At 55.6% G+C, this 12915-nt stretch overlaps 1 protein-coding gene across 1 annotated transcript in view; it reads right to left on the reverse strand.

Moving 5' to 3' along the window:
• Positions 1 to 448: 448 nt before the first annotated feature.
• Positions 449 to 12915, reverse strand: part of RTN4RL1 (reticulon 4 receptor like 1) — a 64798-nt gene continuing 52331 nt past the window's right edge. Inside the window, exon 2 of the mRNA XM_081172390.1 lies at positions 449 to 3770. Within this exon, the coding sequence (XP_081028516.1) occupies positions 2428 to 3770 (1343 nt within the window). The 3' untranslated portion in view covers positions 449 to 2427. The remainder of the gene's footprint in view (positions 3771 to 12915) is intronic.

The raw sequence follows: 12915 nt of genomic DNA on the forward strand, positions 1-12915 counted from the left end.
ATGCATTGTCTTCTGTGGCTGTTTTGGAGCTGATGAGCTTGCACGTAAGGCTATGTGGCTGCCTTTCTGCTTGAATTTACGTTATGTGCCCTCTCGCTGCCCTGGTGTCCCCTGCCCCCACTCCCTGCCCGCTAACCCACGGATCAAACCCTGCAGGGGGCAGAAGCTCTCTTCCACTGACAGCAGTGAGCAAGCAGGACCAATGGTCTGACTCTCATGAGGCACCTTCCTATGTTCCTGGACTTTGAAAAACCCGAAACTGGTTCTTCCAGGGGGCTCAGCCCCCTCTCCTGAGAAGCCTGGCCCTTGTGGGATCATCTCCTCCTTGCTGGGGAGGCAGGGCTGGTGATTCGGTGCATCCTTGCCTGACACAGCTCATGATGTACATGCTAGAGAGCATGCGCAACTCCTGGGGAAGGAAAGAGTGAGAGAAAGAGGCCACAGCAGCTGGTTTTCAGACGGTTTCCTTTATTCCCCCCTCCCTGCACAGCCAGGGCAGGGCCTCCCTGGTAGTGGCCCAACTTGGAACAACAGAACGTGGCCACGATCCTGGCCGGGGGCTTGGGGAGGGGGACCCCTGTGGGCCCCATGCACGGTGGGGTCACAGCTGGAAAGGGGAAGGGGCATGAATCAACTCCCACCAGCTCCCACCCCCCTCCCTGGGCACCCTCCCCAACAAGGCCTGGGTGCCCTGCCTGCTAGGCTGCTAAGAACAGGAGCCAGGGAGGGAGGGAGGGAGGGAGAGGGTGGCAGCCAAAAGGGTTAAGAGGCAGGACCCCCCCCTCCGACCTCTCTGTCGCTCAAGCACTGCTTGGCCATCCGCTGACCCTGCCTGATCCCCTAAAAAAATGGCTGTTTTCATTTTACTCTTTAAAAAAAGCCAAGGGCAAATGGTCCCAAACATGGTGTTTGTTCCCTGCCTTGCCTCCCTGCCCCAGATCCCGGCCCCCTCCCTAAGAGCTGCCAGGAGGGTCCTCTCCAAGGATGCCAGCAAGACCCTTGGACCTGGGGCTAACACTGTTGAGGACATGTTGCAGTCCTCCTCCTCCTCCTCTCCCTCTCCCCAGCTCCTGGGGTGTGGGCTATACTGACTGATTCTGGACACACCCACCCAAAACTAGACCCCCTCCCTCCCTGGCAATTGGAGCATTTCACTTGCAAGCAGTGGGGATGTTCCTGGCTCCCATCTCTCTCTCTCTCACTCTCTCCCTTTCATATTGCATACAGATCCACAAAACTACAATTCCTGGTGTGCTATGTTTCTACGTAAATTGGTCCCTGGTGGGCCCCCCTTGCCCTCACCCCAACTCTCCCCTCTCCCCCCAAGCCTTGTCCACTCCGGGGAGGTGCCTCACCAAGCTGCCCACCCAAAGCCCTCCTGCCTGCAGACCCATCCACAGTCCTCAGTTCCACAGGTCGGGGTGGGATCGGTCCTGGTTCCTTCTCTCCTGTGCGCAGTCTCCTCAATTCAGTTTATAAGCATCGTCATGGGACATGGATCTCCAGGGAGCTTGAAGGCCGAGGGAAAACTTGTGCATTGGGTTTTTTTTTTTAATTTTATATGTGAACACAGACATTACAAAAAAGAAAAGGGCGGGGAAGAGAATTGCACCTTTGCTTGGAAAGTTTGTTCAGAGTTCCCAGCTGCTGGCTGGCCTTTCCTTTGGTCTTGTTGTTGGCTGCCCAGCCCTGCCCAGGAGGGGAAGGATCCTGAGCCATCCAGCAACTTGGATATCTGTCCTCCAAGAAGCTCCCTGCCTGCTTTGGCCGGGAGCAGAAGGGGATCGGAAAGGGGGCCTCGCAGGCAGTGTGGGGTGCCCCATGGCCCAGGCTAGCCCTCTGTTCCAGAATCACAGAACTGCAGTTGGAAGGGATACCAAGGGTCATCTAGTCCGACCCATTGCAATGCAGGGATCACATTGGCTTAGCTGGTGCGGTCCTGACAGGGGCGGCGGTGGTGGCGACTCCTTTTTTTGTAATCCTGGCAGGGTGGGGTATATGCGGCTCCCTCTTTCTCTCAATTCAGCAGGATTTCTCAGGGAGCAAAGCAGTTGTCCAGTAGTTGCTAACCGAGGATTCGCTCCCGGGCCCTGGGTTCAGGAGAGGAGGGCGAGGCGGGGGTGGGGAATTCCTTTCCGTGGGTGCTCTGTCGGGGCCATTGGTGGCGAGCGTGTGGGATATTGCTTGTAATTCCATCCTGCAGGCGCGAAGGAAGTGCCTGCCTGCCTGCTCGCCCGCCCGCCCGCCCTGCACGGTCCGCGCCTACAATCCCCCCTTGCCGGCCATGGGCGGGGGGCCTTGGAGAAGGCCCAGGAGGGGGCCTACCTTGCTGCTGCCAAACCCCCAGGCAGAAAAAAGGGGGAGGAGGAGGAGTCACAGCGCTGGGGCTCCGGAGACCAGTGGCGGCTCAGCGTGGCTCCTCCGCGGTCAGCGGACGATCACCGCCAAGGCCAGCACCCCGGCCAACAGGGTGGCCTGCAGGGCCCCTGCAGCCTTGGCCCCGGCCCCGCGCACCCCGCCCCCTGCTGCCTGCTGGACCCCGCTGGGGGGCTGCAGAGATGTCCGATGGCACTTGCCCTTCGGCTTGGGCAGCAGGCCCAGGCCAGGGGACTTGTGCTCGTAGTCCGCCCCCTCGCTCTCCTTCCAGGGCCCGGCCGGCTTGGTGGTGCGGTTACGGCTCTTGGTGCAGTTCTTGCCAGGCTTCCGGTAGCCGGGGCGCTGCTGCTGCCCCGGGCGCTGCTCCCCTGGCCGCCCTTTGCCCTTCTCCGTGGAGGAGTGGAGCGGCGGGTGGTCTCCGGGGGGCGCCCTGTCGGCCGAGGGCGGGAAGCGCACCCCGTTCACCTGGTGGTGCAGCGACTCGGAGGCCGCGCAGCCCCGGAAGCTGTCTGCCGTCAGCTCCTTCAAGTCCAGGCCGTGCAGCTTTTCCGGGAACTCGCAGACGGCGCTGGAGCTGGAGCCCCGGAAGCGGCGCAGCCACTCCCAGAGCGACTGGGCCCGGCAGCCGCAGTGCCAGGGGTTGCTGTTGAGGCGCAGGTACTCCAAGGCCTCCAGGTGGGCCAGCGCCTCGCCCGGCAGCTCGGAGAGGCTGTTGTTGAAGAGGAAGAGCAAGGTGAGTCGCCGCAGGTCGTGGAAGGCTCCCCGGTGGATGCTCTGCAGCTGGTTCTGGTGGAGGAGGAGCCGGTCCAGGTTGACCAGCCCCCGGAAGGTGTTCTGGTGGAGGCTCCAGAGCCGGTTGCCGTGCAGGAAGAGGTGGCTGAGGTTGACGAGGTCGACGAAGAGGTCATCGTGCAGGTAGCCCAGCCGGTTGTCCTGCAGGTAGAGGTACTGCAGGTTGTGGAGGCCGGAGAAGATGCCGCCGGGCAGGGAGCTGAGGCCGCACTTGTAGAGGTGCAGGGCGTGCAGGCGGCTGAGGCCCTGGAAGGTCTTGGCCGACAGCTCCTGCAGGTTGGGGTTGTCTCCCAGGTCCAGCTCCTCCAGGTGGGAGAAGCCGCGGAAGGCGTTGGGGTCCACGAAGGTGACGTTGTTGGAGTAGAGCCAGAGGGTGACCAGCGAGGGGCTGAAGTGGCCGCGCAGCAGCAGGGAGATCTGGTTGTTCTGCAGGAAGACCCTCTCGCTGTCCTCGGGGATGCCCTCCGGGATGGCCAGGAAGTTGTGGGACTGGCAGCTGACGGTCATGGGCGACGGGTAGCAGACGCAGTCCGTGGGGCAGCCGCCCGAAGCGGGGAGCTCCAGAGCCAGCAGAAGCAGCAGGGAGAGCTCCAGGCAGCTCCCTGCAAGAGGAGAGAGAGGAGGAGAGACGTCAAGAGGGTGGACTTTGCAACCAGAGACACAGAACTGCAGTCGGGAGGGACCCTGAGGGTCATCTAGCCCAGCCCCTGCAATGCAGGAATCTCAGCATCCATGACAGAGGGCCACCCAACCACCAAGGAAGGAGAGTCCACCATCTTCCAACCTGCTTGCAGTGCATATCCAGGCAGAGAAGGAGAACCTCTACGGTCAGCGCTGGCCATGGGCTGTGCCCCACTGAGCTACAAAAGGGCCAGAGCCCCTGCTTGGCATGCAGAAGGTCCCAGATTCAACCCCCTAACAGCATCTCCAGGGAGTGGGGGTGCTGGGAGAGGCAAACGTGTGCCTGAAAATCTGGAAACCTGCTACCAGTCAGTGTGGACAATACTAAGTGGGCCAAGGTTTTGGCAAGGCAGGCCTTTCTCTGTCTGTGTATGATTTGCTAAGCCTGCAGCCCTGTGAAACTCTTCTGTCTGCATGCAAACAATACAACTGAAAGCACATGGGTCTCCCCCCCCCCCCGCAATCCTAGGAACTGCAGTTTGTTCTGGGTGCTGGGAGCTGTAGATCTGCAAGGGGTAAATGGCAGTTTTGGGCGGTTCATTCACACCACTGGAACTTGTGGACATGCAGTGAAGCTGAATGTCGGAAGACTCAGGACCCGTGGAAGGAAGTCCTCCTTCACGCAGTGTAACTGTGGAACTCCCTCCCACAGGAGGCAGGGATGGTCACCAATAGAGATGGCTTTAAAAGAGGACCAGACAAATTCACGGTGGAGGAGAAGTCTTTGTGGGGGGCTCCTAGCCAGGATAGCTGTGGTCTTTCTCCAGGGTCAGAGGCAACTGTGCTTCTGAATTCCAGTTGCGGGAAACCCCAACAGGGCCAAGACTCGCTCTCAGGGTCAAATCCTGCTTTGGGGTCTTTGGTTGGCCCCTGTGAGAACAGGATGCCGGACTAGATGGGCCATGGGCCTGATCCTGGAGGGAAGTTCTGGTGTTAATTTACAGGACTGGGCTGAGTGGCAGGGCTGGCACCCCGCAAGAAGCACCCCTGCCAGCCTGGCTTTGTGCCCAGCCCCACTTCTGTGGCCCCCTCTGCCACGTGGCCAGCCTGCCCAGCCCCCCAGCAGCCTGACAGGCTCCCCCGGCTCCTGCCACGGGTGCCCACGAGCCACAGCTCCTCTTTCCAAGTGGCCTCTTGGGCATTGCATTCCCGAATATTGCCGGAGAAACGGGATCAAGGCCAGAGCAGCCCCCCTCCTGCCGCCATTCATTATTTATGCTCTGAAATATTAATGCCCTGCCCTTTGCCAAGTGGCACCAGGGTTGCCATAGCATCCGACTGCTCAAGATGCTCCAGTGCGCTCCTAATTGCCATTTGGGTTTTTAAAATTTTGTGGTGCGCGCATATATATATATATATATACTTAAGACAGCCAGGTGAAGCCTCCCAGAAAACTTTCTGGGGCTGCTGCTGAGGGGAGTCCCTGAGAGGTTGAAAAGTGTGTGTGTGTGTGTGTGTGTGTGTGTGTGTGTGTGTGTGTGAGAGAGAGGGAGAGAGAGAGAGAGAGGGAGGGGTGGGTGTGGGTGGGGTGGGATGCCTTGGGTTTTTCCGTAACTCTCAGCACAGAGTTAAACTGTGGAACTCCATCCCACAGCAGGCAGGGATGCCCACCAACCGAAATGTCTTTACTTATTTTTATCTTTTTGAATTTGCATTTTATTTATTTGTTAACATTCTTACGTTACATCGGTAAACGTTGTCATATTACATTACAGGACTTACTATAATATACTGTAATTTCCAACACGTATACAAAAATTATATACAAATTTTGTATACCTAGAAAGAAAATGAAACAAAAAAGAAAGAAAACAAATCCCCCCCAAATCATATACACACCAACACACTACACTTCCTGTCTTTCCCGTTGTATATTCCTTTTTTTACAAATGAATGCACTCTTACTATTGTATATTTCTTTACATATTATCTAATACATTCCTATATCAATATGTGCTCTTAGTCTTATTTCTCAACTCAGTCTCACTCCAACGTCAATCAAATGCTAGCATAGATAGCGAACCTTTGCTGTATTTTTGAACATATGTTTTATATCTATCCCACTTTTCCATAATTTTTTGTTTTGAATTGCCTCTCAGGGTATTTGTTAACTGCACCATTTCAACAAATTCTTGTGGCTTGTAATCAACCCAAATGTCTTTCAAAGGATATTGGACACATTCGTGGAGGAGATGACTCCACCCTGCCTGCAGAAGTCAGAGGCAGCGGCCCTTCTGAATGCCCGTGGCCACAGGAGGGGAGAGTTCGAATCCTGATTGTGGGTTTCTCATAATCTGGTTGGCCACTGTGAGAAGAAGGAGCCTGGACCTGATGGGCCATGGGCCTAACCCAGCGGCCTCTTCTTACCGAAAGCACAAGAGGGGTTCTCCCCCTCCTCATTCAATCCCACAACAACCCTGAGAGGTAGGTCAGGCTGAGAGGCAGGCCCTCATCTGACACTAACCACTACACCGCACAGTCTTTCAGGAAGATGCATGCTTGCAGTGGCCAGCAGCACCCTTGCAAAGCATGCCAGCCTCTTCCTGTTCTCCAGGGAGCTAGTGCCCGCCCCAGGCCTCAGCTTCCCTCTCAGGGCGGAGGGCAGGTCCTCCTTTTCCACCGCCCCAGTTCCGCCTGGAGCCCAAAGAGCAGAGGCAGGCAGGCGGCTTGTCCTTCCGCATCAAGCCTTCCCGGCTCTGGTGCAAGCAGGCACGGAAAGCGATTCACTTGGTGGTGTGAGAGCGCCTCCTCCCAGCCCTTCAGGCCTGCTCTGCGTGGATCTGAAACACAATCTTGGAGGGGCAGGCGAGGCGGTGTGTTCGCCTGACTTGCACACACCGCCTCACCTGCCCCCCCCACAAAGACACAGGCCTCTTCCTCTCCTCCGGCTGGGTGTGTGTGTGTGTCTTCCTTCTGCACCCAGGATCCCTGCTTGGTTCCCTCCGCCTCTGACGCCCCCCCCCCCGAGCCCAGGGCTGCACAGACAGCGAAGCCGCGCTTTTAAAAAACCCACATTCCCTGCCAAGGAGAAGCCGAAAATCCAGAGCAAGTTATGCAAAGTAGGCCGCCGCGATGCGCATTGATGTGCTTATCATTTTACATAATTTATTCTTCTGTGGCCAGAAACAAGCCTCCTCCTCCTCCTCCTCCTGGCTTCCCTGTACTTTTGTTTTCCCTGCCACCATGAGGGCTAGAAGATTGCCACCTTGAAATGTTTTTTTTTTTAAAGCAGGTAAGCAAGCTGAGATCTTGGAGACGCCAACTCCTCCTTCGTTACTTGTTTCTCTGCACTTGGTGATAATTGAGAGTTGGCCATCGGAGGAGGACTCTGGGGGACCAGGTATCCTGGCAATGAGCAGCAGCCTCTGTCCCTGCAGAATCTCTGGCACCTAAGACAAGCAACTGCAGAGGAGGAGACCGAGACACAGGGTGAAATTGGTCTTGAACCAGCGAAACTGTCTCAGCAGTCCCTCTGGCTCAGGAATGCCTGCGCTGACTGGCAGCATCTTCCCCAGCCCGACCGGGAGATGCCAGCAATTGAACCAGGGGACCTTCTGCATGCCAAGCAGCTGCTCTTGGAACTGAGCAGTGGTCCTTGCCCGCCTCATAGCACCTCAAACCGCTTGTTTAGCTAGGCCAGTTTTGTCTCCTCTGGCTGGCAGGGGCTCCAGTAAAGAGGAAGAAGAGGCCTTGCCTATCACCTGCCAGCGGAGGCTGCCCTCGTGGCCTGGGACACATTCTGCATGCCAAGCAGCTGTTCTGGCACTGGTTTAGGGCCCTTTCCTTAAAAGTAAACTAGGATTCGGGACTTGTGGTTCTGAATGAAGGGGCTGCTTTCAGGAGGGAAACAGGAAGCTGCTGGGGTTTGGGCCTGGGACCTTCTGCATGTGAAGCACGTGTTCTCGGCTCCTGGGCTGGGGCCCTTCCTTAAGATGCAGAGAGCTGTCTTTGTCTCCCCATCAGTTCTCCAGAATCTCAGGCAGAGGAGGGGAGCCTTTTCACCTGCCTCCCGACCCTTTTAAACGGGAGGCGCCTGGGGGGATTGGCACTGGGGCCTTCTGCATGCCAAGCAGGGGCTGGATTCTCCTCCGCCTCTCCTCCCTCCCAGGAACACATGCACAGGGCTGCAGATTCTAGAGATGCCACGCTGCCCTGCCAGTCTCTGGGTTCTGTGGGGTTTGAGCCAATGTTGCCGCTGCCCCTCCTCCCCAGGCACAAATGCCCTCTCCTTTTTCCTGCCCCCGGAGAGCAGTGCCTCCCCCCGGCACCCTGCTCTCCTCCCCCCCCCGGCTTCCCCTCCTCACTCAGGTCTGCCTCCCAAGCCTGTCCGAATTGCACCCCACGTGACTCTCCTAATTGGGCACTAATTAGGCATTGCTTAATGGATGCTTGAAATAATTTATCTCCGGCTCTGGACAGCCAAGAGCGCCGCCTGCCTTGTTAGGACTCTCCCTCGTTAGGAGACTCTACTAGAGGGACGTGTTCAGTGGGGGGGGGGAGGAGGACCCCCTTCCTTCCCTCTCTCTCCCTCCTTCCTGGGGTGCCAGCCTGGCCGGGAGGAACAGATGCAGAAGCATAAGCTTCCTTTTCAGGGCACATCTGGGAGATCTGCATATGGGCCAGAGCAGCCGTCCCAGATGTAGGGTGCATATCTGTGCATGCATGCGCAGGGAATGGGGTCTCCTTCTCCTTAACCAGCTGTAGCATGCCAGGGCAGCTCATGCGCCGCCTGAGGAGGACGGGGGAAGCCCACCTTGGGAGAAGATAGGGGTGCTTGGCCCGCATCACAGGGCTGGTGCTACCTTCCCTTCACAGGGGCAGCCACTGGTTCTGAATACCAGTTGGGTTGCTGGAAACCACAGTGGGCACCTGGGTAGCCACTGTGAGGACAGGATGCTGGACTAGACCTGGGCTGATGCAGCAGGCCTATTGTGATAGCGGAACCTCCATGCCCAGGAACAGTCTACCTCCAGATGCCAGGTAATGGGAGAATGCTGTTGCCCTCAAGTCCTGCTTGTGGACTTCCTGTTGAGGCTACTGTGAGAGCAGGAGGCTGGACTGGACAGAGGCCCTTTGGCCTGATCCAGCAGCCTCTTCTGATTATGCTCTCCCCGTGCGAGGTGCTGGGCACAGGAGATGCAGCTCCTCCCTCCCTCCTCCAAAGCACCTGGCCCAGCTCTGGGGATGGTCTCCATGGGGCTGTCCCTGCAGAGGCCAGGCAGCAGCAGCAGCAGCAACCGCCTCTGCCTTGTTTACAGCTCAGCAGAGAGTTTGCCGCTCCTGGCCACTTTGGGCTGGGCAGAGCCCCAGCACAACAGGGGGGTTGAGAGAGAGTGGCAAAGGCAGCCATGGGGCAGCTGGGGGGCTAGTGCAGCCTCCAGTCAGCCAGGTGGGCCTCTCTGCCCCAGGACAGACTCCAAAAGCTGCCTTAATAGGCTGAGCCAGGCCATGGCGTCATTGAGCTCAGTGTTGTCAGCACTGGCTGGCAGCAATGCTCCCCCCCGCCCCACCTCTCTGCAGGGTCTACGGCTGGGGTCTTCCCCAGACCTGCCTGGGTGGGACATAAGCTCAGCATCGTTCTCTCCCCATCGGCACCCTCGTTTTCCTTAGCGGGAGGAGTCAGAGTAAGCGGAGCCTGCGGTGTCGACTCAATTAATCAATCAGGTTTAATTGGCTTTGAGGAAACCCTTCCCGTCAATTAATCCCCACTCGGCCATGGAGCTCACAGGTTGTGACACTGGGCCAGCCCCTGCCTCTCTCAGCCTAACCAACCTCACAGGGTTGTTGTGGGAAAGGGGAGAGCCACACACACCGCCTTGAGCTCCTTGGGGGGAAAGGTGGGATGCAGATGCAATCAATCAATCAATCAATCAATCAATCATAAATAAATAAATAAATAAATAAATAAATGTCCCTGATTAGTCAGTCTCTCTGTGAATATATCACCACAAAGTCACACACACATCCTGTTTTTCGTACAAGTGGTTCTAAGAGCTGCTGGCAGCCCACGTTTTCACGAAAGAAGCCTTCTACCTCCCCTTAGTCCCAGGAGGGAATCTTGGAGCTCGGCTGGAGGCCTCTGAATACCCGTTCCTGGGATCCGCAGGAGGGGAGAGTGTTGCGCTCCGGCCCTGCCGGCTTCTGGGCTTCCCTTTGGGGCAGCCGCGGGAGCAGGAGCCTGGACCAGACTGGGCACTTGGCCCTGATCGAGATGCGGGACAATTCTTACCTTCTCTCAAGGTGAAATCTGTACAGATTTCAGCTGATGGATGGGTGGTCTGGGTAGAACCGAAGAAGAGCCTGCTGGATCAGGCCAAAGGGGCTCATCCAGCCCAGCTGGCTGCTCTCACAGTGGCCAACCAGGTGCCCATTTTGGGAAACCTGCAAGCAAGACATGAGCACAAGACCCTACCTGCCCGCCAACTGTCTCGCCGGAGTGGTGCATGCACTGGTTATCTCCCGCTTGGACTACTGCAATGCGCTCTCTGTGGGGCTACCTTTGAAGGTGACCCGGAAACTACAACTAATCCAGAATGCGGCAGCTAGACTGGTGACTGGGAGCGGCCGCTGGGACCACATAACACTGGTCTTGAAAGACCTACATTGGCTCCCAGTACATTTCCGAGCACATTTCAAAGTGTTGGTGCTGACCTTTAAGGCCCTAAACAGCCTCGGCCCGAAGACCAGAAGGAGCGTCTCCACCCCCATCGTCCATCCCGGATGCTGAGGTCCAGCTCTGAGAGCCTTCTGGAGGTTCCCTCCCTGTGAGAAGCGAGGTTACAGGGAACCAGGCAGAGGGCCTTCTCGGTGGTGGCGCCTGCCCTGTGGAACGCCCTCCCCTCAGATATCAAAGAAATAAACAACTACTGTATTTTTCGCTCTATAAGACGCACCAGACCACAAGACGCACCTAGTTTTTGGAGGAGGAAAACAAGAATTTTTTTCTTCTGAATCTCAGAAGCCAGAACAGCAAGCGGGATCGCTGCGCAGTGAAAGCAGCAATCCCTCTTGCTGTTCTGGCTTCTGGGATAGCTGCGCAGCCTGCATTCGCTCCATAAGACGCACACACATTTCCCCTTACTTTTTAGGAGGGAAAAAGTGAGTCTTAAGGAGCAAAAAATACGGTATCTGATGTTTAGAAGACATCTGAAGGCAGCCCTGTTTAGGGAAGTTTTTAATGACCGATGTTTTAATGTATTTTTAATCTTTTGTTGGAAGCCGCCCAGAGTGGCTGGGGAAGCCCAGCCAGATGGGTGGGGTATAAATAATATACTATTATTATTATTATTATTATTATTATTATTATTATTATTATTATTATTATTATTATTATTATTATTATATTATTATTATTATTATTATTATTATTATTATTATTATTATTATTATTATTATTATTATTATTATTATTCTCTCCTCCTGTGGTGGCGGCAGAGCACAGCCCTCATGGGTAGCAGCCACAGATAGTCCTATCTTCCTCCACGAATTTGTCCCAACGTCTTTTAAAGCCATATAGGTTGGTGCCTATCACAACTTCCTGCAGGTGTGAGTTCTACAGATGAACACTGCCCCGTGTGAACAAGTCCTTCCTTTGGTCTCTTCTGAATCTTCCCACATGCAGTTTCATTGGATTTCCCGTTTTTCTAGTGTTATGAGAGGAGAGAAACTCTCCTCTGTCTGCTTTCTGCCTGCTTCTTACTCACCTGTTTCCCTAATGCTGCCAGCCTTCTGTTTGGGGGATCCTAAGAATTGATGCTTTTGAATTCTGGTGCTGGAGGAGACTCTTGAGAGTCCCATGGACTGCAAGAAGATCCAACCTCTCCATTCTGAAGGAAATCAGCCCTGAGTGCTCACTGGAAGGACAGATCCTGAAGCTGAGGCTCCAAGACTTTGGCCACCTCATGAGAAGAGAAGACTCCCTGGAAAAGAGCCTGATGTTGGGAAAGATGGAGGGCACAAGGAGAAGGGGACGACAGAGGACGAGATGGTGGGACAGTGTTCTCGAAGCTACCAGCAGGAGTTTGACCAAACTGCGGGAGGCAGTGGAAGACAGGAGGGCCTGGCGTGCTCTGGTCCAGGGGGTCACAAAGAGTCGGGCACGACTAAACAAAAACAAAGTAGGGGTATCTCTGCATTGGCCCCAAGCTGCTCCTGCTGCCTGATAGGGGAAGGAGACCCCCCCCCCAGCTGCCTGGAATCTGCCCGCCAGAGTCCGGGGTCTCTGTGTGGCCTGAAAATGTGGAGCCTATGCCCCCTCCCCCCTTCCCTCTCGCCTTGCAAAGCGGCGTCATAAATAACTGACAGATCCCAGCTGTTTGGAATTATAGTTTCTGATAGAGTGACAGCTGCTTCCAATCCCCCAGTAATCGCCCCGGCAGTTTCTGGAACATAAAAATCACGGGAGATAATTTTGTCTTTGCATAATTTGGTTAGGCAAGCTGTGGCTTTAATGGCAATTATGACCTTAAAGGCAGAAGGGGGGGCTCTGGGCCACCAACCTACTTGCCTTGTTTGTCCCGGGGGAAACATCAAGACTATTTAATGGGGGTGGGGTGGGGAACCCCCCTTTTGCCCAACTGAGTCTGAATAGCCTTGGAATCCAGGGATTCCCTTTCCAGGAGAAAGGCTCTTCTGGGTTTGCCTGTGAGGGCAGGGACCACCTTTCCCACCTTCCCCAGTATGGAAAATGGGTTGGGGGGCAGGGGCCCCCCTTTCACCCCGTTCCAGGAGCACCATGCCACATATGTCAGCATCTTAAAAAGCAGAGACATCACCTTGCCGACAAAAGTCCGTATAGTTAAAGCTATGGTTTCCCAGTATTGATGTATGGAAGTGAGAGCTGGACCATAAAGAAGGCTGATCGCCGAAGAATGGATGCTTTTGAATTCTGGTGCTGGAGGAGACTCTTGAGAGTCCCATGGACTGCAAGAAGATCAAACCTCTCCATTCTGAAGGAAATCAGCCCTGAGCGCTCACTGGAAGGACAGATCCTGAAGCTGAGGCTCCAAGACTTTGGCCACCTCATGAGATGAGAAGACTCCCTGGAAAAGACCCTGATGTTGGGAA

This window comes from Podarcis bocagei (assembly GCF_964188305.1).
Source record: "Podarcis bocagei genome assembly, chromosome: 15".
Lineage (NCBI taxonomy): Eukaryota > Metazoa > Chordata > Lepidosauria > Squamata > Lacertidae > Podarcis > Podarcis bocagei.